Source organism: Engraulis encrasicolus, chromosome 10, assembly GCF_034702125.1.
Source record: "Engraulis encrasicolus isolate BLACKSEA-1 chromosome 10, IST_EnEncr_1.0, whole genome shotgun sequence".
Taxonomy (NCBI): Eukaryota; Metazoa; Chordata; class Actinopteri; order Clupeiformes; family Engraulidae; genus Engraulis; species Engraulis encrasicolus.
In genome coordinates this window covers 53,779,000-53,806,841 of record NC_085866.1, presented here as the reverse complement: position 1 = coordinate 53,806,841, position 27,842 = coordinate 53,779,000, and the positions used below count along the sequence as shown (strand labels likewise).

General features: G+C 43.6%; 2 protein-coding genes across 4 annotated transcripts; both read left to right on the top strand.

Moving 5' to 3' along the window:
• The first annotated feature begins 4,055 nt into the window (after positions 1–4,055).
• Positions 4,056–21,667, top strand: slmapb (sarcolemma associated protein b). 2 transcript variants are annotated; one of them, XM_063209349.1, is made up of 11 exons: positions 4,056–4,153; positions 5,766–5,847; positions 6,274–6,321; positions 8,833–8,958; positions 9,527–9,601; positions 11,746–12,051; positions 14,015–14,126; positions 16,587–16,758; positions 17,988–18,122; positions 19,392–19,479; positions 20,158–20,254. In XM_063209349.1, exons 3-10 carry the CDS (start codon positions 6,282–6,284, stop codon positions 19,470–19,472), a joined length of 1,047 nt encoding a protein of 348 aa, XP_063065419.1. In that variant the 5' UTR covers positions 4,056–4,153; positions 5,766–5,847; positions 6,274–6,281; the 3' UTR covers positions 19,473–19,479; positions 20,158–20,254. The 2 variants fall into 2 exon arrangements, with proteins under 2 accessions (XP_063065419.1, XP_063065418.1); XM_063209348.1 differs by lacking the exon at positions 19,392–19,479 and having other exon boundaries at positions 20,158–21,667.
• Positions 21,668–22,202: 535 nt separating this feature from the next.
• abhd6b (abhydrolase domain containing 6, acylglycerol lipase b) lies at positions 22,203–27,774 on the top strand. Of its 2 annotated transcripts, XM_063207715.1 has the most exons (9): positions 22,203–22,276; positions 22,561–22,685; positions 23,119–23,275; positions 23,700–23,813; positions 24,090–24,222; positions 24,537–24,694; positions 26,961–27,015; positions 27,149–27,249; positions 27,395–27,774. In XM_063207715.1, the coding sequence occupies exons 2-9, from the start codon at positions 22,567–22,569 to the stop codon at positions 27,575–27,577; spliced, it is 1,020 nt and encodes a 339-aa protein (XP_063063785.1). In that variant the 5' UTR covers positions 22,203–22,276; positions 22,561–22,566; the 3' UTR covers positions 27,578–27,774. The 2 variants fall into 2 exon arrangements, with proteins under 2 accessions (XP_063063785.1, XP_063063786.1); XM_063207716.1 differs by lacking the exon at positions 27,149–27,249 and having other exon boundaries at positions 27,395–27,544.
• Positions 27,775–27,842: the final 68 nt, after the last annotated feature.

The window sequence follows — 27,842 nt, the reverse complement described above, 5'->3', positions numbered from 1 at the left end:
GACATCTTCGCCTCTCCAACGGTCCAGACCCGCTAGCATGGACAGGTAGCGCTCAGACTCTGTGTCTCCAGCAGGGCAGGGTGCCGACACAGCCTTCCAGTAGGCATCACAGTTCTTGTACTTTTGGAGAATGTGTTTTATGACATTAGTGCCCAGAATCAAGTCATCATGCTGGCCTTGTACAACAAGAGTGGGTACCTCAATTTTGCAGCCATACACTTCCATCTGCACATGCACAGCTGACTCAGGTTTGACACGACGACCCCCACAGCCAATCAGTAACGACATCTGTGCTGAAATGGTCTTTCGATGTTACCACCCCTGCTTCTCTAAGTCTCGTCACAGCATCTTCGCTGATGGTACAGGCCATGGAGCCACTGTCAAGCATAGCATTCAGCGTCACTGTTTTGCTAACAATCACAGGAGTGTAGAAAAGACTGTCACTGCCATTTACAACTTGAGTGTTCTGAAAGATAACATTCTTAGAGTCAGTGCATGAGAGCTTGCAAGCTGCATAAATGTTTTCTGCATCAGAGTAATCATCAGAGCGGGAGTTTGAATTACGACCCATACTGCCTCCCATCGAATACGGGCCATCTAGTTTCCCGCAGGCCGAGGCTCTGGGGCAGGCATGTTGCATGCTGCCTTCGTATGACCAGGAGCGAAGCAGTTAAAGCACAGTCTTTCTGACTTGCAGTGGGTGACAGATGAGTGCTTACTGTTATTGCAGACACGGCAGACCTTCTCACGACGGCCACCTTGGAATCCACGACCACGGGGGGGACCACCACGCCTCTGTACTGTATTCATCATCTGCTCCATCATGGCCACCATGCGATTCAGAATACTATCCTCTGACGCCTGACTGTTCTGAAACACAGCTGATGTGGGAGAACACATGGGTGGGCAGTGCGTCTGACTGGGGGGATATATCTGACTCTGAGCAGTGATGTGAGGGGGGCATGACATGTGATAAGTAGGGCTAGCAACAGCGGCAGCTGGCGGGGAGAGAGAGACTGTGGGGGTGAAGTACTGAGCATGACTCTGACCAGGCAAGGGCTGACTGTATAATGCTGCATCATGGCTGCATGTCAAGAAGAGGTGGTGGTGTGACTCTTTACCTGCGCATCACTATGTATCTTGCCAGAAGATCGCTGCTCTCTCTGATAGTCATCAATTCTCAACTGGATGTCTTTTGTATTCCACTCCTGAATAGGCTTACACTTGAAGATTGAGGAGAGCTCGGGGTCAGAACAGTGCTTGACAAACATGCGTGCCACCTCCTCGCTTTGGTTCTCCATACCTCTGCCTTGTCTGCGGAGACCATCAGCAGCCAGCTCAGCGGCCTTGTTCACTCTCAGCCAATAGTCGACTGGGCTCTCCCCGGGTTTAGGTAAGGTGGAGTAAAAGTCTGCCAGCGGGAGGCATGATGAAGAGTCACTGAAGTACTGCATGAGCATATCATAGATGAGGTCAGGTTTCTGTCTCACATTTAGGCTCGAATCACTACGCAGGGCAACTCTCACAACATCTTTTGCTTTGCCCATTAACTTCCCCAGTATCTCTTCAGCCTGCTCTTCCACAGGACATCTCTGTTTTCTGAGATAAGCTTTCATTATGTCAATCCAGTCCTGGACAGGGTATTTGTCAGAAGCGGCACCTCTGAAGAACTCAGGCTCTTTGTCTGATTTTACATGTACTGTGACTTGTGAGTCTGTCTGCGTAGCAGTGTGAGAATCAGTACTTTGTGTGTGGACTGATGTGTTGGGCGATGTGGTGCTCTGGACTCCACTGTTTAAGTTGACTGCACCAGCAGACAGTAATTTGGCCACAATGGATTCACCTATCTGGGCTCCTAACTGTCCTACCATGTCAGTGAGGTGGCTAATAGCAGCAGTGTCAACTCTGTTGGGTGTGGATGTGAGATGCTCCCCCTCCATAAACTGCCCAACAGGAGAACCACCCAGGTCACAACTTAAACCTGTTCCCCTACCGCTGCCAGCTACTAATGGAGAAAAACCCACCTCTTTCCTATCCAACCCATGTCCCACAGCACCACTAACACTCCGCTGCCACAGACCCAAACCACCTCAACCCATTTGCAAAACAGGAGTATTGAACATATTTGGCTCATCACTATGATCCGCTCCCTCTGCCATGCTGATATCTGCGTTGTGTTTAAATCAAAAGAGAAGAAGAGGAAAGAAAAAAAATAGAAAGAACAAAGAGGGAAAAAAAACAGTAATATGAGATATATGAAAACAACTCTGACCAAACTTGATCTCGTACACTTGAGCTGGAAACTCCAGGCAGCATCCACGGCGATCGGCGTCAGGCTGATCCAGATGATCGACAGGTCACGGCACGGCACCAGTGAAACGGACTCAAGCAGGCACAGGAGGCGGACTTTCTTTGGACGGCAGTTTATTTCCTTTGACAGAGAAAATGGCATTACTGCAGCATCCGAGCCAGGGAATCGCTTTTCTGACTCCAACAATTTAACAGAAATGAAACAAAATACAATTCACAACTGGAGACATACCTTTGACAGAGAAAATGGCATTACTGCAGCATCTGTACAATGAAAATAAAAGTAACATTAATTTCACGAAGAACCGTATGCAGCGTCATAGTTCCAGAGAGGGAGAGAGGCAAGCAGAATGCTCAGGCATGGAATCATTGTGGTTCGGAAAACCGATCAAACATTCGGAATTCTAAAGTACCATGCCACCGGAATACATGCATATACAGTCCCATATAACAGTGATACATAGTAGAGGTAAATATGATGTGAATTCTCATGCATACTTGCATAATTCATCCACAAAACGAACACTATGCTAACGCATCTACTGCAGGTGTAGGAAGATGCTAATCTCCCAAAAGATCCTCGTGGTTAATAGAAAATGTAAATAACTTTCTTTACAACTTAGTACATTTCCTGCATATCCCCACAGCGTGTACACAATTACATCATTAATAAGATACATCAAGTACACAGTTTACATTGCATTTTACAAAGAGGAAACAATAATTGAAAACAGAGCACATTAATTAGTAAACTTACCCGAGCCAGGGAATCGCTTTTCTGACTCGGCTACGGGGACCCAGAGGGTCAAAACGCAACAGACCTGCAGTTCTCCGAAGTGCCACAAGGTGTCTCCAACGAACAATATTCTGCTCAATAATGGCAAAACTCATAAAAACTATATATTTCTCAACAGCATTTTCAACTCTGTTACAGATGCATGCGTGTGGTGGTGTGACATGGCAACAATGCAAGTGCTCTGGACCACATTAAGCTTGCTCACCGTAGCCACCTGATGTCGTTCTGTGCTGTGCTGTGCTGCACCCAAAGCCATCTGATTACGGCCTCTCCTTAAAGTGACCTCCTGGCACTGTTTTTTTCTTTCTTTCCCACACTGCCCTCGTTACCATCTGCTCTCTCCTCACACCTACCAGCAGGCAGACAGACTGCCGCCCTCATGCTGTGGCAGTTTACCTGTCAGAGCTCGCCAAACACCCTCCTATCTACTTGCCTCTGCTTCAGTTCTTGGGGGCAGTCACATATATATATATATATATATATATATATATATATATATATATATATATATATATATATATATATATATATATATATATATATATATATATATGAATAATTAAATTATATATATATATATATATATATATATATATATATATATATATATATATATAACATTTAATTATTCCTTCATTTATCCACCATTTTTAATGTTGTTTTTGAGGAGCATAGTTGACTAATGTGATGAGATATGGAATCAGTGACCAAGCACATGCAAACCATCAATAGCCATGGACATTTATGTGAAAATGTGAGCCATAGGCCTGGCATTCACATAGCTGTGCGCTAGGCACCACCACTCACCTCACCTGGTCAGACAAGGCTACCAGGTGAGTGGTGGTGAGCCATTAAGCCGGTTTTAATTAGGCTGCCGGTGGCCACGCGGGGGCTCTGTCGCACGCCTAAACGTAAAGTAAAGCCATTGATTATTGACCTGCTGTTGACCTTGTACTTGGCAGAAGAGACGCGCACGTTTACAGGTGAAAACCGAGGTCAATGCAAACTCCGAACAGCCACCTGCAAGCAGACACACATAAGTCTACTGTAAGTGGTCGTAATTATACTGCAATGATGTTGGAAAATGCACTATCAGATAGGGCTGTGGTGGATATTTTTCGCTAATGCTAACCAAGCATGCTTTGGAATATGGACAGATGTTAGCGGTGGAGCTTTTCAAGCATACTGCTAACTAGCTAGAGAAAAACGTAAAATGTTCATAAAGAGAAAGCGCGAACTTTTTTCTAGATAGTGTAACTTTGAAGTGTATGCTACCTTGTGTCTTTTGAACAGCAAGCGTGAAGATAGCAGCGATGGCTCATCATCAGCTCCATGTTCCACTTGCAGTTTTGAAGTGAGCATCAATAACAAGACGAGATGAGGAGGCAGCGTTTTCTTAGAGCAGCCAGAAATCTTATTTTCCTCCAAAATAGTTGTTCTTGTTTGACACATTAACTTGTTTCTGGCCCTGAGATTAATTGGTTGGTGCAAGTGTTGACCGTGTTTTCACAAGAATGAGCCTGCCTATGGTACATTTTTTAGCCATACCGCTCCAATATAAACGCCCCTCCCAAATTCCATCAGAAAGACAGACAGTTCCCCAAATACCATTAGAGCTAACCAGAAATTGATTTCACTGACCTGGTTTAATGCATTATTTATGGAACATATGATGACTAAATATGTCTGAGGGGAGGCTTCCACTGTAGCGTCTAGTTTTACAGCTTAGTTGTCGATACCTACTGAAATAACATTGTTTGTATAGTGTTGTCAACCCATTCTGTTATATAACGTAAAATTGTCCTCTTACATTAATTTGAATTATTAAAAAGGATTTGGAATGCCATCTTTTGGTCACATGACATGATGTGATGGAATTTCACAGTGATGTGTGTTTTTTTTGTTGTTTTTTTTGGTCCCCCTTCTCTGTCTCATTCTCTGGATAGACACTGTTGACAATTCTTGACACTCCAAGAGCGATGCTCTGTTATATCATGACTTCATGAATTGCATTGCATAACTGTACTGTCATTTTTGCCCTCAATCCCTCTCCTATCGGGAATTACCGTGTCACAAAGCCTATTCCCAAATGCAGAAGACTGAGGACGAGGAGGGAGGATTCTACGTGCACATACATTCACACACACACACTGTGCTTGCTATTGTTGTGTTCGCTGTGCGCGCGGGTTTACATCAGCGAATCATCAGCCCTGACCCCTAAACAAAAGCGGAGAGTGTTGAGGCACGCAGCTGCAGCAGCCTCTCTCTCCCTCTCCCTCCCTCCTCTCCTCTCCTCTCCTCTCCTCTCCTCTCTCTGCAGGCTGTGGAGTGTACATGCCTAACCATGTGTACACCACCAGGACTCACACACTGCACTGGGCACCAAGAGCAGGGGCGTGAGTGGTGGGGGGTAGAGCAAGAGAGGATGATTTTAAGGCTAATTTACACTGAATTACAAACCTCCAAGTCTAGCCGACTGGAAAAATCAAACCATCAACCTTGTAAAATGCTCGCTCCTGCCAGATGGTCCTTTCCAACCCCCCTCCTCTCTTGCTCGCTCTTCCTTTGCGTGTATGCCATTGTGGTTGCTCAGGGGGCAGTTGAAGCTATATTTGTACCACCCCCCCCTGTAAAAATGGTATCTCCCATTTCTCATCAGAAAATCCAACTACAAGGAAAAGAATTGAGGCGCACACTCTTTCAGACTCGACAAGGACTGGAGCTCTGAGAGGGGTTTACAGGTAAGAGATGCTCTCGCTATACGTTGTGCCTCTATTTCTTCTTTCTTTTCTCCTTTTTCTTTCTCTCTCTCTCTCTAATCACTTGTCCAGTAGAGATTAAGAGCATCTGCGGATTACAATCTGCCCTGATTCTTTTTAATATGTGTCAATTATTTCAGTGCAACATACAGCATTTGCACTTTCACCACCATGCCATGCAAACAGCATTAAGTTTAGCATATTGACAACAGCTTTTTTTGCTTTAGTCAGGCTTGGGTGTCGTGTGTGTGTGTGTTTTGGCTGTTCTACAGCGGATGACTCCGGCAGAGGTCACGTCCATTAACATCAGTGTCACTGGTTAAGGTTGACAAGCACTGGCTCTGTGAGTGTGCTAACTGTTTTATTTCCTATTTTAACTAACTTTTTTCATCTCTTGATTGTTTACAGAGGGACAAATGGAGACTGAGCCCTTGAATAAAGTATCCCTCATTAAAGGTAACAGTTATGTGTGTATGTTGTAAGATTTGACTGCATACGGTGTGCAGGCATGATTGTGCCTGACTGGTTGCACTGGTCATGTTTGGGCTCAAGAAAGTGAAGTCACGGCAAAAGCATTGTAGGGTGACAGAGTGAGAATGACAGTGGCTATATAAGGTAAAAAAAGCTGTGTTTATATGATGTTCAGTTAAAGGTGTCCTGTTTTTGTTCTCGTGATAGAATTATTGAACAACTGATGAACATAAATCCACTGTGAGGAATGTGAGGTTGTTTTTTTTATACATTTGCATGAATGCACAGTCACAACAGAGTATGTTGTTTTTGTGCCATACACACACACACACACACACACACACCATACACACACACACCACGCACGCACATCAGTGTGACTTAAATATGAGATGCCATCGCTCTAAATTCAGATGCTGTGTGGGTGCGACTTGATGCCCCAGGCAGGCAATGTGGGGATCAGCAGCGCTGACTAAATGAATAGAACACTTTGTCCTCTGAGAAGACAAGTGGCCTCTCTCTGCCTATTGTTATGCGTGAGCACCGTCATTGGCACTCGACCGGCTCTGCCCACGACCCGGAAGTGTTTTGGCACGCAGTGGCGCGTGATTTCTGTTCACGGTTGGTCAGGACAGACATGTTGGCATGTACCAGTGCATGCACATATGTCCGACATCATGCAAGACACAGAAGCCATCTTTGTTTTCATGTGCCATGACTCAGGCCTCTCTCTCTCTCTCTCTCTCTCTCTCTCTCTCTCTCTCTCTCTCTCTCTCTCTCTCTCTCTCTCTCTCTCTCTCTCTCTCTCTCTCTCTCTCTCTCACACACACACTCTCCTATTTCTATTTCTTTGCCCCTTTTCTTTTCTTCTGTCACTCCTTCCATCTTTCACACTCTCTCTCTCTCACACACACACTCTCCTATTTCTATTTCTTTGCCCCTTTTCTTTTCTTCTGTCACTCCTTCCATCTTTCACACTCTCTCTCTCTCCCACACTCTGTCTTTATTATTATTTCTTTGCCCCTTTTCTTTTTTTCTGTCACTCCTTCCATCTTTCACACTTTCTTACTCTCACACACATGCACACAGCTTCAAATGAGGACAAAGCGTTCCCGCCTGTCCTCTCGACGAAAGCGAGGTCAGGAGCCTGAACTGGAGCACGTAGGTAGCTCCAGGGCTTTTTATATCAACTAGGATGCCTCTCTGAGATCTCTGAAGCGTTTCCTTAGTTTGTGTGCCTTCGTGCATACAGTCAGTGTATGGGTTAATTAGTGTGCTGATGAAGATTTGTGCCCTACTGAGTACATCTGGGTTTAGCGCCTAAATCCAGAAGCACCAGATTTTTGTGTACTTAATATTTTTGTGCGATCTAAATCTAAACATTCTCCGGTTATTTTGTGCAGTCCTAACACTTCCTTGAGCCAGAACTGGTGACTCCTATGAAAAATGAGAATGCCTCTCCTCTAAAGCACTGTTCCCATCACCATTTATGGCTCTCCCAGTTTTTGATGGTGTGCACTGGGCAGTAAGTTGAGCTGAAGTCATGCATATTTCAGCACTCAGCACATTGGCCTGTTTTGTTTCGTGCTCTATTTTGGAGAAATAGCCTATAAACTCTCCGCAGAAGCTGCCAGATATGATCCATCTTTCACCCCGGCATTCATCTCCCATCTCATTATTTGTTTATTCTGTCTTTGGTGAAGGATCACTGGAGCGTGAGTGTGTGTTCCTATGATGCTGGGGGGTGAGGGTAGGGGCTGCGTGTTTTCACCCAGTCTGGCAGAGTACCACGCTTGGGCTACGTAGTAGTCACATGATGCTGGCGTTACATAATGCATATATAACGCACCTCTGAATGATGGAAGACGGCGAGCCTTTGCCTCAAGGCTATGGAGGGTCCTACTTATGAGGAGGGATCAGGCTGTTTTATTTTTTGTCAGATCTTTTGGGAAGATTTTCTCTTTTTTTGCAGTGTACTGACTGGCCTCATCTCGAGGGAAATTATCTTTTTCATTTCCCATATTCCGTCTTCCTCGTCTTCCTCTCTCTAAATTTATCCTTAGTCACGCTTTCATCAAGGGTGGAAAAATGAGCGTAATTAACATTAATAAATTCTTAAACTTGAAGTACTGACTCTGGTCTTTCCACACTTAGTCGGGATGTATTACAAAAAGATCTGTATCTTTGAGTGCTTGTAATGGAACATGATGAATTGTTCATGTTACGCTGACAAATGTCTTCTTGAAATACACATTAAAAAGGGCCTGTATCCTTGAGTAATGGTGTTTTTGTTTTTTGTTTTTTTTGGATATTTTTTGGACTTTTTAGATTTTTATTATGGACAGGAGAGGTAGACAGGAAGCAGATGGGGAGGGGTCGGCAAAGGACCCGGGCCGGGTCAGCCGCATGGCAGGCGAGTGCCCTACCGGTTGGCCACGGCAGGGCCAGAGTAATGGTGTATTGTTAATGTTGTCGACAAATGTGTCTTCTCTTCAGATGAGCTGCATCAGACCGGTGTGGAGTCGACAGACACGGAGAAGGTCATCAAACACCTGACCAAGGAGCTGCAGGAGGCTCAGGCTAAAGCCAACACCGACAAGCAGAAATGCTTAGAGTTGCAAGGTCCAAGGCAACTTGTGTGTGTGTGTGTGTGTGTGTGTGTGTGTGTGTGTGTGTGTGTGTGTGTGTGTGTGTGTGTGTGTGTGTGTGTGTGTGTGTGTGTGTGTGTGTGTGTGTGTGTGTGTGTGTGTGTGTGTGTGTGTGTGTGTTAACCCATTGACGCCTAAGGCACCTGCAAAAAAGGGTGCTGAATGCCTGAGCCCTTTTTAAGAAAAGCTGCCCTCAGCCTATAAAAACCTAAATATCTCAGCTTCTGAAGCACATAAAAATATGCACTAAGTTGCATTTAAACTCTAAGACCCTCATCTTTCATTAGATTGTGTCCATTCATCTCAAACAAGGAGAGATTTTTAATGAAGCTGTCTCAAATCTCATGAGCCTGAATGTTGTGTAATGCAGCTCCAGGCGCCAGGGCCGATGTTGCGCAACGCAACATCAGGCATCAATGGGTTAATAACTTTGCATTTGGTTGGCAATTATTTATGTAAAATTCCTGATATAGGCGTATAATATCTCTGAGCTGCTGAAGTTTTGCATTAAACATTTTGAGGTTTTTTTTTCTGATTCTCAGGTAAGCTGGAGGAGGAGAGGAAGGCTGGGAAAACGCAGTCGGATCAGTCCACCAAGCAGGTTAAGGTCCTGCAGTGTAAGTAGATTTTATTGTTGTTGACAAAATTACCATTTGAACAAAAAAAGCAGGCTAATGTATCTGGTCGACAAAAGTGCAAGGATGAGGTCTCACCTGTCCCCATCCCCATCCCTTTCCCCACTCCACAATCCTCCTCCCTGCTTGTGTTGCTGCGTACCGTGTAGCCCGACAACAGATTCTGCAGGAGAACAAAAGTATATATTTTTTGCTGTGTGCTCAGTTGAAAATGACCATTTGAATGAGTAAATAAAATATGCAGGCTAATGTCTGGGTGATGTCTTGGTGACAAAAGTGCACCCATCCCCATCCCCTTGCCTCCTCTCCATTTTCATTCGAGCTGTAACTTTTTTTTTTTTTTTTTTTTCACTTTTTGAGCTCAATGATTTTCATCACTCATGTCGTAAATGCTAATTCATGAGTATGACAACACTCCTCCCTCCCTCTTTCTTTTTAGGCCTGTGCACTCCTTTGTACCAGAGACACTTAATACAGGAGGAGACGAAACACTTATGACAGTGTCCATAGAAATGAATTGGGGAAATTCGTAAAGCCAATATGGCGTGTGCCTGCACATCTCCTACCTGTCCGGCGCGTAAGCTTTTACGTCTGCTCTAACTTATTCAGTTTGCCTTGCGACTCGCATGCGGTTGCTACAGAGTCCGCGCCACTTGATCCTACAGGCCGCGAAGCAGAGCGTGTTGTCATGAAATGCTGCGTATTTACAGTTCAAAATTCGCAGTAACAAAAAAACAATGCTTTTCAGCGTGTATATATATATATATTACATTACATTGCATTTGGCAAACGCTTTATAACCAAACCGACTTTCAAAAGAGGACATAATCAAGCCAACATCACAAGCAAATACAAAGTGCACAGGAGATATACAGAACAACAAGTGCAGTTGCAAAGAGGGGTTAGTTGATTTTTTTATTTTTATTTTTTTATTTTTTTTATAAAGAGTAAATAACGAGTATACACACACACAAACTAAACTAAACATGTCAAGAGTCTGCCCTGGGGCAAGGCCAGCTCAAGCATTAGTCTAGTAGATTCTCTCGAAAGAGGAAGGTCTTTTAGTTTTTTCTTGAAAGCTGCAAGAGATGTGCTTAGTCTTGCTGCCTCTGGGAGACCGTTCCACTACTTGGGTACCACAACGGAGAACAATCTTGACTGGGAGTACCTAGAGCGACTGGATGGCAGAGCCAGACGGCTTGTGCTGGATGAGCGCAGTTCTCTTACAGTAACATAAAGCGTTAGTAGGTCCTTCAGATAAGCTGGGGCCGTTCCTGTGATGGTTTTGTAGGCAAGGGTCAATGCCTTGTGCTTGATCCGGGCGGCGATCGGTAACCAATGCAACTCAATAAATAGAGGAGTAACATGGGTCCTTTTGGGTTGATTGAATATCAACCGTGCCGCCGCATTCTGGATCCTCTGCAGAGGTTTTAGCGCACAAGCAGGTAGACCTGTCATGAGTGAGTTGCAGTAGTCAACGCGGGACAGGACAGTGGCCTGGACCAGTCGTTGTGTAGAATATTGTGTCAGCACAGGTCTGATATTCCGTACGTTGGACATCTGATATTGACAGGTCCGGGTTACTGAGTTGATGTAGTTGGAGCATGACGGCTCATCATCAATCATGACGCCAAGGTCACACACACACACACACACACACGGCCAGTACTAGATGGCCATTATAATCTAGTTTTCATTGCGATTCCAACAATATGGTTTGTGTATCGCTCAGTTGTCCCATGTCTGTTGTCCTATTAATTCTGAGATGCACATGGTCCTGAGCCGCGGACATGGCCGTGGATTGAAAGGACTTATGGGAAAGGGCTTTGTTTGTACTGTATATCGCTCACCTATTCCCATCCTCTCCTCTTCCTCTTTTTCAACCCCTCCTCCCCACTCCTTCTTTGTTTTGGTCCTGTGCTGTGCTCTCCTGCTCTGTGTATTGCACACCGATTCTCATCCCCATCTCCTCCCTCCCTCCTTGTTTTTGTCCTGTGCTGCGTACTTTATCGCTCACCTATTCCTATTACCATCCCCATCTCCTCTCTCCCTCCCTCCCTCCCTCCTTTGTTTTGCTCCTGTACTGTACTCTCCTCTCCTGCTCTGTGCTGCGTGCTGTACTGAAGCCCAGCTGCAGAACATGCAGGAGGACATGGAGACGCTTCGCGAGCAGCGGGACAGCGCCCTCTTCAGCATGCGGCAGGAGGTGCGCACTGCCCAGGAGGAGGCCCAGGGCCTGCGCAAGACCCTGGAGACGACCGGTGCCCAGCGCGAACGCGAGATCTCCAGCCTCAAGGGCAACCTGGAGACCGTCTCCACTGAGCTGGACAGATGGCGGCAGGCGGCCTCCAAGTACGAGAAGGAGATGAACAGCCTGCAGGCCAGCCACCAGCAGCAGAGCCAGCAGCGGGACAAGCAAGCCAAGCAGCAAGGTGCAATCACATCACATTACACTACACTACACTACATTACATTACATTATATTATATAGGCCAGTCAACAGCTGATGGAGATAGAGAGAAAGTACATTAAGAAAGAGTAGGCACATAAGAAAGAGTAATCTAGTAGTAGGGAATGGATCGCACTCAATTTTTCTTCTTTCTTGTGGTTTTATTTTATTTTAACTTTGCAGGGACTGACATGACAGACGTTTCGGCTGCACAGAGCCTTCTTCAGTGACACTGAAGAAGGCTCTGTGCAGCCGAAACGTCTGTCATGTCAGTCCCTGCAAAGTTAAAATAAAATAAAACCACAAGAAAGAAGAAAAATTGAGTGCGATCCATTCCCTACTACTAGATTACTTCAGAGACGCACCAACAAGACGGAAGAGCGCGGTGTGTGAAAGATAACATAAGAGAGAGTAGGCACTCTAGTAGCCTCCAGGCCAGCTAGCCAGTAGCATCAAAGCCAGCAACAGGATAAGCAAGCAACAGGATAAGCAAGCCAAGCAGCAAGGTGCAATAACATTACACTACTTACATTACATTACATTACAGGGAGTCAGTAAAGAGAGAGTCGGCACTCTAGTAGCATTCAAGCCAGCCAGCAGCAGCTTGACCAGCACCAGGAGAAGCAAGCCAAGCAGCAAGGTGCACAGACATTACATCACCATACTGTGCGTTACATTAGACAAGAGTGTGTACTCCGGTGGCTTACAGGCCACCCACCAGCAGCAGCAGCAGCAGGAGAAGCAAGCCAAGCAACAAGGTACAATAGCAATGCATTAGTATACTGTACATTTCATTTACATTACAATAAGAGTGATCACTAGTAGCCTCCAGGCCAGTTACCAGGAGCAGAGCCAGCAGCGGGAGAAGCAAGCCAAGCGGCAAGGTGCAATAACACTACATAACATTACATTACATTTAGCAGATGCAGAAACTACTTTGTAATATTTGTCACAGTAGAAAGAGAAAATGTGTCAGTAAAGAGTGGGCACTCTAGTTTGCATTTTCAGAGATTACGCACTAATGAATGACACCAATAGCACAGCTGCACATGCTCCATTCACCTCCTGAAATCATTTTTTTTTAAACCATAAACGCAACTGACTTGGCTTGAATTAAGAAGCGAGTGCGTGATCAGGGCTACCAACTGTGTCTGTTTGCCTATTCCGAAAGGCTGGAGCAGGCTTCACCCTTCTTTCAGGGTGCTGACCAAAAGAACATATATACCGTAATTGAAAAATAAAGGATAAAGTTGAAGCATGGTGCTACCTATGCCTCTTATTTTCAGTCGACCTACGTATTCCGAATGATTATGAAGCGGGTGCGTGATCAGGGCTGCCTAATCTGGCAGTTTACCGGTTCCTAAAATCCTACTGTGCATCAGTGCTGAATGGCATCTGCTAAACTGCATTGGTATGCTGACCACCAGTACAGTTCCCGTGACTGTCTTGGAGATACTGCTCCGTCATGCCCTCCGCAGCTCTGAGATGCCGACTGAATACTACTGGGTTCAAGGCTAAACTAATGGCTTTCATTGACGAGGGAATATTGATTGGTCCTCGCTGACACGGAAGGCTGTGCTACACCAACACCGATTTGCTTTCCAATTACTACTAACAAACCATATGGAAATTTGGACAACACAATTAAAGTCACTGTTGGTAAATTAAAAAATGGCGACATGTATTGGCATACACATAAAATTGATTAGATTACAAAGCAATATCGCTGCCCCACACTTGGTGTCGTTCTATGTCAGCAGGCAGGATTTAATACAGGTCCTAAGTAAGTGTGTGTTTATGTTTATACATTTATTTATCTCTTAGCCTGTGCTGTTAAAGGAAGTATTTTATTTTTTAATTTGCATTAGCGTGTGTATTTGTGTATTTGTGTGTATATGCATGTTCATACGTGTGTGCATGTGTGTGTGTGTGTGGGTGACTGGCAGCTGGCGAGCTGGAGAAGTTTCAGCGGGAGTGTGCGTCGCTGCGCTCTGAGAAGCAGCAGGCAGCTGATCAGCACCAGAAGAAACAGCAGCAGCTGGAGAAGGACCTGGACAGGTAAACGGCATCCTATCTTGCCACACCACACCACAATACAGTACCTGTACCTTTGGTATCTGACAGGTAAACAACACCTTATCTTGCCATATCCACAACAGACTACAGCACACCACAATACAGTACCTGCACCAGTGGTATTTGACAGGTAAACAACACCCTATCTTGCCACAACACACCACACCACAATACAGTACTGGCACCTGTGGTATCTAACAGGTAAACAACACCCTATCTTGCCACAACACACCACACCACAATACAGTACTGGCACCTGTGGTATCTAACAGGTAAACAACACCCTATCTTGCCACAACACACCACACCACACCACAATACAGTACCTGTACCTGTTTGTATCTGACGGGTGAAGCTGAGGACACATTCATGCGAATTTGGCCAAGCAAAGCAAATGTCTGCATTCATTCCTATGAGGGAGGCGAAGGCAGGCCAACAGGAGCGAAGTGAAGCGAAAATAATCGGTCAAGTTTAATATTATGCTAATAAGGGGCAAATTTGCCTGTGGTGGCCAATCATACAAACAAGCAAAATGTTTCTCGCTCTTTGATTCGACGACCTTATGATTGTTGAGCTGTCAGAATGGAACACTGAATTTGGCCTCTCTTGGCTTCGCTCACTTCACCTGTATGTGTTCCCTGCGTAAGGCTGTGCCTCGTGGCCATTGCCACACAGCACCATACCACACGGTGGAACCTGTGGGGGAGTAAAATAACAACATTATCTTTTGGTACAATGTAGCCAAAAAAACTTCAGGCAGGATACCACCCATATTCTTCCTATTGGTGTGGGATTTGAACAAACAACCCTCTATACTAAGACCAAGTCTTAGGCCACAGTGGCCCCAGGATTTGCCATTGTCTTTGTTCAGGGCATATTGGTTTATCACACTATTAGACCTACAGTATTTTAGTAGTTGATGGTAGTTATATAATAGTTATCTAATAGTGGTGGTAATAGTGACATTATTCTCCTCTGTTCAGAGCTAGACACCTCATTATTTTTCATTCACTGTATTTTGCGAGATGGGGATACCCATTTTGGTATGTCCATAAAGACAGAGTTTTGTGTATATATACGGTATGTGTCTTGTGATCTTGAATTTAGCTAACTTCAGTATGTTGGTTCAGTAAATACAGCAACTGAACCAATAAAGAGTACAAGTTGTTCTGACGGTAAATTCTATTGCGCCATCTACAGAATGCCAGTAGAATTGCGTCTTCAAAAGGTGCCGCCAAAGAAAGTGGATGTAACCAAGAAGCGTCATTTTGTTTCCTTTCCGGTATCCACTTTATGTCGGGTGAACGCCCCTTTAGGAGACCTTCGGTTAGGAGACCTTCGGAGTCCTGAGGTTGAGAATCAATGAAGTCCCCTTAGCGCTGTAGATGGCGGTAGCGCACGTCTTGCACAAACACCTCAAAAAGAGAAGAAGAAGTAGGGTACAACGCCCCCTCAGGAGACCAAACTTGAGCACACGCTTTTGCATTGAGTGGGCGTGGTTTGCGATATCTTTGTTTGATTCAGTATTTTTGGTGCCGCTGTGTGATGGTGCTGAAGCTGATAGGACAGGTCAAAAAAGAACTCAACCAGTGAAAGGCGAAATCAAGAGTTCATGGCATTGATTGAATGATCCTTGAAATGATGAATACAATGTTGCATATGAAGATTAACATACAGCTCAAACAAAGCTTGTGTACCTACCAAGCAATAGGAAGTGATGTTGTAAAGGGGATGAAGAAGAACTCTTTCTACCTATTGGAGCACAACACTAAAGTTGATGCGCCATCTCAGCTTGATTGAAAAGGTGGGTTATCACTTGGCATGGATTATGCAGCATGTACTACTGTACTGTACACCATCAACACAGTGCAGTCTGCAGCTTTCAATCCTATCTCAAAGAAATGGATGAGTTATGTAATACAGTACACCCAGAGAAAACAAAGTGTAGTTGTGACACAAGGACTGTAGAGACGTGCAGTGAAACATGTATAGTTTGCATCTAAATATTCCATGGTAATCTGATTATTGCTGTAACATCCCGCCAATTCACAACATGTTGAGGTTCCAGACTCGGTTTGTTTTGTGAAGCTCCAGTACTACTGCAATGTGTGTGTCTCTCCTCCATCCTGTTGTGTGCTGTGGGTGTGCTGTGTGTTTGTGTAAACTGCCTGATGGCTGAATGAGTGAGAGTTTGTTCTAGATGTTAAATATGTTGTGCAATAATGTATTTTCTGTTTTGTGTATTCTGTTTTGAGTATTTGTGTATTTATTTATGCTGCTAGACACCTTAATTTCCTTCGGGAATAATAAAAGGTACTCTACTCTACTCTGCTCCAATCCTGCAGTGCGAAGAAGTTATGACTTACATTGTCTTGGTCCATATTGAAATATTGACCATATGGAAAACAATTTTTCTTGTCTCTCTCCTGCATGGTCCTGCAGTGCGAAGAAGGAGACCGCCAGCCTGAGTGGCAGCCTGAAGGCGCTGCAGAAGAGCCATGCGGACACGGAGCAGAGGCTGGCGGCCCTGCAGGACGAGCACCAGAGGGACACCGGCCGCCTGGAGACACAGCTGGAGCAGAGCAACAGCCGCACCAAGGAGCTGCAGATGGAGGTAATGATGAAAAAACACTGTCTGGTAAGATAAGTCAAGCTTGTAGTTGTCTGGGATCTAGGTAAATGCCCCTCTAGGAAACCTTAGGTCAGGAGACCTGTAGGAGACTTTAGGCTGAGTTCCCTTTGCACTGTAGATGGCGGTAGCGCACATCTTATTCAAGCCGCCACCAAGCGCCACAGAAAGACAAGACCGAGTCACAATGCCCACTTTGGAGACCGAACTTGAGAATACTCCTTTGCATTGGGTAGGCAGGGTTTGATGTATCTTACTGTACTAGAAGTACTGTGCTGTACTTTGATAATACTCAAAGCAGAGTCCTTGCACAACCAATGTCCAGGTGCTGGTGATGTGCAGTCAAAGTTATCTAAGGAAAAGAGGGGTAAATCATCACTAAATGGTCTTCTTTGCTGAAAGGTGAACAACATGTTTGCTGTTAGCTAAAGAAGACCGGTGTGTGGTGATTTACCCCCCTTTTACGAGGTAATAATGTTTTTGGAAGAGGTTAGTGACTGACAGAGGAACAACCGCACCGAGGACCTGCAGAAGGGGGTACTGTAGGCTACATTTTTAAATATATATATTTTCTTCCATGGCAGGATTACGTTTTGAGCATTGTTGTCTTCAAATTTTCTACCAACACCGGCTGACTGGAGTGATTAGAAACACCACCAGGCCTGCGTTGTGAAACTGGGACTATGCTGTTAAAATTCCAGACAAATACAAATAAATGAACAGAAGAGGGGGAAAAGGTTAGTCACTGACAGCAACAGCCTTGCCAAAGACCTGGAGAAGGGGCAGTAGGCTACTGTAGGCTCACTTCACTTGAAACAGAGTCTACTGTGTGAACGTGACCATAAAGGTCAATGAAATAAATGAAATTGAAAATAAATTGAAATTAAAATGGATAAATAAATGGCCTAGGCGAGCACCAGAGGGAGAGAATAAACAAACAGAGACCTGAAGATTACTGTCCCTCGCTTCTTCCATTTGTCAATGTGGGATTCAGAAGCCAGTTAAAATATTTTTTTTTAAAAACTGTTAAAATCATCAGGCCATAGTGTGAGCCTGTCACCTCCGCTTAGATGGATACAATAGATGGATAAGATATTTATTGTCCTTGAATAAAATAGTTCTGTGCCATTATCAGTGCGTCTGATGCAGTTAACAAAGACAAAAAGACACAATAGACAAGCACAATACCACCCCACCCACTTGTGGTTTTGCAGTACGAGGTGACCCAGTCGGAGCTGTTGGAGCTGAGGGAGAAGAGTGAGCGGCTGGAGCAGGAGAAGGTGGCCGCGGTGGAGGAGCTGCTGCAGTGCCAAGAGAGCCTCAAGGCCCTACAGGAGAAGGGCAGCCAGGTAGGACACACCTTAACACACACCCCTCCACTTCCTCCTCCTCTTCAAACTGCTGCTGCTCTACTGTATGTGGGCTCCATTTTGATATCCAACCTACCGTCCTCTCCTGAAGGGGAGACATCGCTGACGATTGAAGTTTTATTTAATATCTCGCAAAAGGCACAATTCAAAGTTCTTTTTGTCATTTGCAATCGGGATTTTGAATGGGAGATAAGTGCCCCAAGAGTTGTCGTGCCTAGGCTTACAGTGGGGAACCTTGACTGTTTTCTTCACAGAGGCAGGGCATCAGTGAAGCACAGGGCCACAAGCACAAGGTGAGGACAGGAGGTTAGATAATGAGATGGATCATGGGGCTGCCTCTCAATTCCTTCCTCCAGTCGTTTCCTCTGACCTCGTAACACAAGACTTTATACCATGAATGACCTTTTCATTCTATAGGATTTGTATTCAATATCTTGCTAAAGCATACTTCAGAGATGACTCTCCTTTGCAATCAAAGCGTAGTTTTATACATACTTTTTTTCCAATCTTTATTATTGCTTCAACAAGGAATGCTCAATTTCGTTATGGCAGTCACAATGACAGAATAGAATAGAATATACAATATCTTTTTATTTATCAGGATACTGAATGGGAGAAAATCCGTCCAAAAAGGTCACTCTGAGTTGCTTGACAGCAGGGAAGCCATGTTGTTTTTTACTCCTTGGGGGCAAGCATGAGAATTAGGAACGGGGCTGGAGGCACAAGGAATGGATAATTCAACAATTTTTAATAAATGTCCGCACAGTCCATTTAAGACTGCGCTGCTGCCCTGTTTTTGTCTGTGTCATGTAAAATTACTCATCGTTTGTCATATTGAGTATGGACCCAATCCTCAGAATTTACTCAGAAATGGATGAAATCCATGAATCCGAAACTCTGTCCTAGTAATGTTGAAGTCCGTTTTGTGCAGGTCTTTCCCTTCAGAACTCTTTCTTCATAAAGATTGTATTCTCATACCATTCCACCACCCCCTCCCACACCATATACACAAATTTGTACTCGTTGTGTTTCCCCTCTGCTTAGCAGTATATTAACTGCTGAAAATCACTCAGCTCTGTCGGTCTGTGCAGATTTAAAGGCTGTGTACCCCCTCATTCCCATCCCCCGCCCTCACCGCCCATTTATAGGGATATAAAATCCAGTCATGTCCAGTTTGTTTCCCGGCCCCCTCCTTGTTTTTTTCATTGATTTTTCTTTCTTTGTTGCTATCCCTTCCCTCCTCTTTAGCTGTCCCTATTGCAGCCGGTCCTGGCCGTAGCCATCGGCCTCGTCCTGGCTTTGCTGTATTGGTGCTTCGGCCAGTTTTGATAGAAAGGTACACAGAGATCCTGTACTTGTCTTTCATCCCCTCCCTCCATTCCCCTCCGCCCCTCCCTTTACTCATCCCTTGTTCTCAGCTCCTTCTCTTCTGCATCATGACTTCTCCAGCTCCGCCTCGCCATTCCTCTCCAACTCCAAGTGCATATAATAATTCCCCAGAACTTTTGCTTTTGGTTTCTGTCCTCCCCTGGACAAGACTTATCCCTCTCTCTCTATCACTGTCTGCGAAAACATTTTGTCAAGATCTGTGTGTCAGGCTTCTACTAAAAAATGTTTAACTGTTTGTCCTCCTGTTATCTAACAAAATGTATTTTTGGCAGTGAATGTGTGTGTGTGTGTGTCTGTGTGCACTCCATTCTTGGCTTATTCCCTCTTTTGTCCTCCTGTTTTTATATATCTGTGATCTGCCACTGTCTGCACTTCTCCCTCTTCCTACCTCTCTCTCTCTCTCTCTCTCTCTCTCTCTCTCTCTCTCTCTCTCTCTCTCTCTCTCTCTCTCTCTCTCTAACTATCTCCCCTTGTCAACCTCTCAATCTCTGGCATCTCCCCCTCGGCCTCTGTCTCTGCTTGTGCCCATCAGAAGCTGTTAACCTGCTGTGATAGGTCAGATGTTGCTGACTGCAGCATGTCATCATCTGTGTCTCTCTGCTCTGCTCCTCTGTTGCTGTTGCAGGGCAAGTGGATGTTGTGGGCGCCGGTGGCAGCAGCGGTGCTGGCGACGGTGACGCTGGTGGCAGTGGTCAAGATCGCCTCCTGAGCCCTCAAGTCATTACGTTGGCGTGGCGTGCTGCTTGTACCCAAAATGTACACTTGTTACCCCCCTCCCCCTCCCCTCCCTCTCCCCTCCCCCTCCTCTGGCTGCCTGCCGTACCCTGTCTGTCCCCTCAACCTGCCTCAGACCTCACTCTAGAAACACACACACACACACACACACACACACGCACACAAACCGATACATGAACACACACAGATACTTGTACACACACACACACACACACACACACACACACACACACACACACACACACACACACACACACACACACACACACACACACAGATATACAAATAGACACACACAAATAGAACCGCGCACACACTCAAATGCAAATATCTTTCCAACTTACACAGTTGACAAAAGGCCTTATATTGAAATGACAATAAATATTGTAAAAAGTATCAGATTTAAGAGATGGATTAACAGTATTTAATCACCCTGTGACGTGCGCGTTCCTTGTCGTTCACCGAGTTGCAAGGAGGGCTTGCTCTTGTTCTCATTGTTGTTTATTTTTCCCAGATAGTATTTTTTTAAGATCCATAGAAGATGGTGTGCTCATCTCTGTGAATTATCCTAGCATTTGTGGTGATAAAAATGCTTCGTGGCTCCGGCAGTGCTTTTGATAAGACATTAAATAGTTGAAGATCCCGTACAGCAAATCCTACAATTTAAAGCCTCTAAACTTTAAAAAGGGACAAAAATAGACTGCTGATGCCATATACATTAACTGTTTGAAAAACCCACTCAAATGGCAACCTAGTTGATCATAGCCTAAGTTTGAATGTATAGAATGCGAGCACTTTATACCATGAATTCATTTTTTTGATCATCAGTTCTGTGCTTAATGCTATAATCATTGCAACTTTGACATTTTTTCTCAGTGCATTCCAACTCATTAGCATACAATACAACACAGATAAGTAAACTGTTGTGGTCATTCAGAAGATATCGAGAGATGTCTGTTATTGTACACCTGTTAGTACGTGTTGTTGAGGTCTCTGTTGCATATTAAACACATGGGGGTTTAACCTCTTTCAGTATAATCATTTAAGTTCCATATGAGTATACACTGCATGAAGGAATATTCATATATTCTATGAATACCTCTGTGTTTGTATTACTTTCCCATCTCCATGAAGAGTGCTTTCCCCCTTTATTTTGTCTTTATTTTGTGCTATGAGCATAGCACATCCTTTGAAGGCAGCTGAAAAGAATATGGTTGCAACTGAGGAAAGTTAAGTAAGAGTGACTGATTAGTTATTTGACATTGTGTGTTCTAAAGAGTATTATATTGGGTTTTGTTAAGGCTTTCTCATCCTGTAAGTGCAAACAGTTTTACTTGATGAATAAATGTATTGACATTAACTCACAACTAAAATATGGCAATAAAAGTCAATTCATGTGATATGCTGCTTGTCAGACCATTATTTGAAGGCAGATTGCCGTTATGTTTCTTACTTTCAATGACATTTCTTCCTTGTATTGGTGATTGTACAGAAGTTTGGGGACAGTGCAAGCTTTCTGCATAATTAGAGAAACTTGGACCGAATAATCAAAATGGAATGGGAGTAAAAAGAAATTGGCATTCCAGCAGTGTTTGATGATACGCCAGTGATATGCTGGTCTAACATCAACACCCATTTTATTACATGGAATGTTGTTTATATATGTGTTAATGAGTCTCTTTCAGAACAATACATCTGCTCCCACTAAATGTCACAGAGAAATTGGGTCGTTCCACTCCACTGTGCTTTTCAATTGAATTGACGTGTCAATCGAAGTCTGTGGCGCAGCAAACTGTCCATTTGGGTGACAGACAGATGGGCTACACAAGTTGCTAGTTGTATTTACCATGTCCGGTTCGGTATGATGCACTTATTTTTTATCCAGTATGAATATTTGTTCAGAATGGATGTATTCCGGTAGATTCAAGGCTTTGGATTACTTGAAGGCAATAAATATCCAGCTCCATATGGTGCTTTACAACCAGAAACTTTGACTACATGGCTACAAAGTAAGTGTTTTGAGGGAAACAAAAAATAATAGCTTAAGATAAGTAGAAATACTTTTTCTAGTTTTGCATTTTATATTAATTTCTTGATATTTGTATTAAAAGGCATTCCAATAACACTGTTTTTAATAAGGATTATGCATGCTAGTATGACTTTATGACGACTGACTCCTAGTAGCTGTAGTCCTGCACATGAGTTTAAAAAAAAAGCTTTTCAGAGAAATGCTTGAACTTTGGTCCCAATCATTTCTCTATCTTCAGCATAAATGTCTTTGTCTTCCTGGCAGTCTAAAATGGATCTGGATGTGATGAACATGTTTGCCATTGCGGCAGGCACAATGGCCATCCCTCTCCTGCTTTTCATGGCTTCTTTTCTACTCTGGCCATCTTCTCTGATCAAGGTCTACTACTGGTGAGACTTTTGTTGTTCTATTCCAAGTTCAAGCTGTACACCAGATGTGTTTTCCCAAAGCGCACAATATTGGGCATTGGGAACAGTTCATTGAGCGATTTGTTGAATGAATTGTCAAAGGATAGTTTATCCACCATGGATGTGGCGGCGGCTGTATCCTTCTCAAGACTCTAGAGCTCCCATAGAGAAACACTTGTATAGCCAGGCCGCGCCCTCCTGGTGACGCAACTCCTTTGGCGTTGCAACTAGTCGGGTCAAGAGCAAGGTAAGTACTTTCTGAGTTCCCGAAAATACGGGTCAACCAGAGGCGGGTCAACCATGCCGTTTGGGAAATGTTAATTGTTATGCTCTTGGTCAGACCAAGTCTCAAAGAGATTTGAACGTCGATGTTAATCAGGCTAACACTTGTGTACACACCTGTTGTCTTTGTCAGGTACTGGAGGAGTACTCTGGGCCTGCAGGTGCGCTATGCCAACTGTGGAGCGTACCGCTTCTGCTACTCCTACAGGGGCCGGCCGGGCTTCAGGCCCTCCATCCTCATGCTTCACGGCTTCTCCGCTCACAAGGACACATGGCTGCCCTTAATTAGGGTAAAGAGCACAGAAACTTGGCAATTTCTAAAAGTTTATCCTCATTTTAGGGGCTGTTTGATTTTTTATTACAGATCAACCAGAGGAAGGTTGGGGTGCAATAGCAGAAATTGCATGATCCTCCTCTGTAGGCAATGCAAGGAAAGGCAATCTATTTCTATGAACCCCAACCCATTCAATGATTTGAACACAATTAGTAGTACCTTAAAATCAATTCTATAGCTCACCGGGAGCCAGTGCAGGGACATTAGGATTGGTGTGATGTGATCAAATCTTTTTTCTCCGCACCAAATAATTTTGGTTGACCCTCCCCTATTATCCTCTGGTGGCTCCTTCCATAAATAACAAACAGTCCCTTACAAAGAGTTTTTTCCTCCATGTAAAGTACTGAACGACTTGATAGCTACATGTGTTGTGTTTGCAGTACCTGCCGAAACACCTCCACATTCTGTGTGTGGACATGCCGGGTCACGAGGGCACCACCCGCACCAGTAAAGAGGACTACTCCATTGGAGGCCAAGTCAACAGAATACGCCAGGTAGCCCTTTATTCTATTATTATTATGTGACCCAAAACAAGTGTTTCCATATACATAAGGCATTTGTTTGAATAGTAGATCACCTCAACAGTGTTTTACAATTGTGACTGTCTCAATGTCTGTGACCAATAAACTATCCTTTATCCTTGATATGAATGAACACAGCACAGATGCTGATTCATTTTATATCCATGAAACTAGGTTTTTGTCATTATTACCCTGTTTTGCCATTATTACCCTGTTATTACCCTGAATTATATGATTCTGTGGTTGCAGTTTGTGGAGAGCATTCGGCTGAACAGGAAACCCTTCCACTTGGTGGGCACGTCGATGGGCGGTAATGTGGCAGGGGTGTACGCGGCCACTTTCCCTGCTGATGTCTGCAGCATCACTCTCATCTCTCCAGCTGGTTAGTTACTCTGTCATCAGTCTGTGTACAGTAGTATTTATTCAGCAGTGTAAAAAGGGATACTGAGCCGGGGAGCTTGGAACGCTTCACTATTGGTTGAAAAACTCCACGACCAACATAGTACTACACTAATATGACATGATGACAGAGTCCATAAAACTTACTTTACTTAAGTCAGTAAATAGTAGTTTATTACTTCATTAAACCGTCAAACCTGTCAATGGGCAGCATATATTTTGAAAATTTTACATTCTGGACCTTTGACACCTCATCCTGTTCTATTATTTTAATCAAACGTGGTGTTTGGGTCTCAGGTATCAAGAACCCGTGCGAGACCAAGTTTGACTGTCAGATGCAGGACCTGGAGGAGAGCCAGTACACGCTGAGCCTCCCACTGGTCCCCAGCACCCCGGAGGAGATGGAGGACATGCTGAAGCTCTGCTCACACGTCAGGTTCAAAGTCCCCCAGCAGGTGGCGACCGCTCCTCTGATATTATTGTCTTGTACTGTACATATTACACAATTACAGTTGAGGACGGTATTATTAGCCCCCCTCCTGAAATTAGACATCTCTCTTGATTTCTCAGTGAGAAGGACCATTAAGAACAGTTTCTGTTATTCTGGAAACAAATACACTGATGGAGATAATGTCCAATGAGTTGAATTTGGATTTTTTCCATTTCCACAATGAGTTTAAACAAAAAAGGGTAAAAATGGCAAGGACAAAATTATTACCCCCCTTATCATTAATAGTCAGTAGAGTGCCATTTATGAAACAAAACTGACATCAGACACTGATTAGTTGTTAACTATGTTGGCACATGCCCTACCAGGGATTTTGGCCCATTTTTTTCATTGCAAATAGTTAACCTGGTCCAAATTTCCTGGATGTTGAGGATGGACATTCATTTTCAGCACTCCTCAAAGACTATCTAAAGGATTGAGATCTGATTCGCCACATGATCATGGTTTTAGTAACCTTGAAGAACATTTGAACAATTTTCGATGAAAGCTTTGGGTTATTATCTTATTGAAAGATCCAGTGAAGATCTTAGCTTCCTCTATGAGCATATTTTTGTATGGTCACCTTCCACATTCTATCCTAATCTTCTGTTTTTATGGTGCCGTACACCCAAACAAGGTTTACTGTGGCTGAGGCTGCCACAGAAGGATGCTTCCACCACCATGTTTAATTGTGGAAACCATGTTATCAAGTTTTAAGGACTATCCCTTTCTTCACCTGACAGAAGCAGAATTCATGCATCAAAGCAGGTGCAATTGAATCTCATCAGATGAAAGCAGAGACTTTCAAAACTCATTTTTGACTTTCAAATGTTCATAGGCAAAGCTCAATAACACTCAGATAACATTTCTTTCTTGAAATAAAAACTCCAGGTGAGGCCAGGTCAATAACGATCATCTAGGCAGGTGTCCAATGCTTCTTTGGTCCAACGAGACTAAGCAGTTTCCACAGTTACACATAGTGGTGGGGGCATCAAGTTTTTAGTCTGTTATTCAGCCTCAGACACAGGGAGTCTGGGTCAGGATCTGGATTGATGGGTCCTCCAACAACATTGTATCCCAAAGTAAACATTTAAATTAGTTCAGAGGTTCTTCAAGGACACTAAAACCATACTACTGGAATGATCCGCTCAAAGTCCAGTCCTCAATCCCACTGAGAGTCTGTGGCAAATGTCAATGCTCAGCATCCATGCAAGACCAGCTAGAACACTTTGCAGTGAAGACATGGGTCAAAATCCTTTGTGCGGCATGTGCCAACCTAGGTAACAACTGATCAAAGTGCCTGTTGACAGCTTTGGTTCATAAATAGCATCATATTGACTATTAATGATCAGGGGGCTAATAATTTGGTCCTTGTCATTTTTGCCCTTTTTTGTTTAAACTCATTGTAACGATAGAAATATGCAAATTCAACTCATTGGACATTATCTCCATCAGTGTATTTGTTTCCAGAAAAGCAGAATCGGTTCTAATGGTCATTCTCACTGAGAAATCAAGAGAAATGTCTAATTTCAGGAGGGAGGCTAATAATATCGTCCTCAACTGTATATAACATTTTAAAGGGGCACAATATAGGATTACGTAGTTAGCGCGGTGCCCATTGCATGCCTGTCTCAAAATCTACACCGTCATGAAAAAAAAGCTCACTGTGAGAATGTTTTTAATCACAGAATGCCAGCAGTTGATACAAATGTGAATATGTATCCGGCGGTATGTAAAGCAAATTTTTCGTATGAGAAGTGTTTCCGACGACACTCGTTCGGGTTGCTCTGTCAAAAGTTACATTTGGGGTTCTCTGACAGCTGACCATGAAAGTGGTCGCGAGAGTCATCGTTCACTTACTATTGCCTCAAATAAGCATCGGCTGACTCAGGACAGTGATTAATTAAACTTTTAATCCTACATATTGCCCCTTTAATATGTTTACATTATATATTTTTATAATATAATATTGTCCTATACATATAGCATGCCTATTATTAAATATATACTATTGTCTTATGATCATGCATACTGTCTTATAAACACAGTATATTATTGTCTTATTGAATATACTTCTATTATAGTATTGATTTTCTATTAAGAACAAAACAAAAATGTGCTTCTAAGAAAATAAAAAATAAAAGAAGAACAAGTGTGATTGTGATGAACTTTGCTCAATTGTAATGTGGAACTTCAGTGTTCTTACTGTAGCTTGTGGTTTGTGCTTCATTCAGATATTACAAGGACTGGTGGATGTGAGAACTCCCCACAATGAATTTTATGAGGAGTGTAAGTATTTTTCCTGCTTACATTATGCTGGGAGATTCAAAACATGTTTACTTAAAATCTTAATTTCTTTATGCCACACCCTCAACATTTTTGAATGTGGATGCAAACTTTTCGATTTCCATCCTCATTGCAGTGTTTATGGAGCTTTTGGGGGAAAGCTCAAAATTTGCCTTACATGAACATATGCATCTAATCACGGCTCCTTTACAAGTCATATGGGGTAAACAAGACCAGGTAATTATTTTAATTACTTTTACGCCTGGGAATGAAATAAAGTTGCGTGCTTCTGTTTTTCTCGTACTTTTCCAGCCTCTTGACATCGAACAGACCATCCATTATGTGGGATGATTAATGACATTTTTTCATCTACTTGTCATAGGTTGTGGACGTCTCAGGAGCTGCGGTGATGGCCGAGACGTTGCCTGACTGTCAGCTGGACCTGCTGGACAGCTGTGGCCATTCTGTGGTGATGGAACGGCCGCGTAGGACAGCCAAGCTCATGCTAGACTTCATCATCTCCCAGCAGAACATCAGAAGTGCCAGCAACAAGAAGAAATGCTGACTGTGTGGAAAATTAAGGAAGAATGACTTTTTTTGTTTTTCTTTTCTTCCTTTTTTTTAGGGACTTTTTTTTTAGCACAAAGCTTTTCATTTCTCATGGATGACATTTTTATGTGTATATGACGATAAAGCACCTTGTAATCTTGTAATTACCCGTAGTTACCCTGTAGTTATTTGGAACCCAACCACCCACCCCAATCCCATGTTTGATAATAAACATACTTAGCTGATATTGCATTGTGTCTTTTTGAATGATGTGAATTCTC

Coding starts and splice junctions, on each gene's coding strand:
- slmapb (XM_063209348.1), top strand. CDS start 6,282: ATGGAGACTGAGCCCTTGAATAAAGTATCCCTCATTAAAG. Junction 14,127..16,586: donor CTGGAGAAGGACCTGGACAG/GTAAACGGCATC, acceptor ATGGTCCTGCAG/TGCGAAGAAGGAGACCGCCA. Junction 16,759..17,987: donor CCAAGGAGCTGCAGATGGAG/GTAATGATGAAA, acceptor GTGGTTTTGCAG/TACGAGGTGACCCAGTCGGA.
- abhd6b (XM_063207715.1), top strand. CDS start 22,567: ATGGATCTGGATGTGATGAACATGTTTGCCATTGCGGCAGGCACAATG. Junction 24,695..26,960: donor GGTTCAAAGTCCCCCAGCAG/GTGGCGACCGCT, acceptor TGCTTCATTCAG/ATATTACAAGGACTGGTGGA. Junction 27,250..27,394: donor TATGGGGTAAACAAGACCAG/GTAATTATTTTA, acceptor TACTTGTCATAG/GTTGTGGACGTCTCAGGAGC.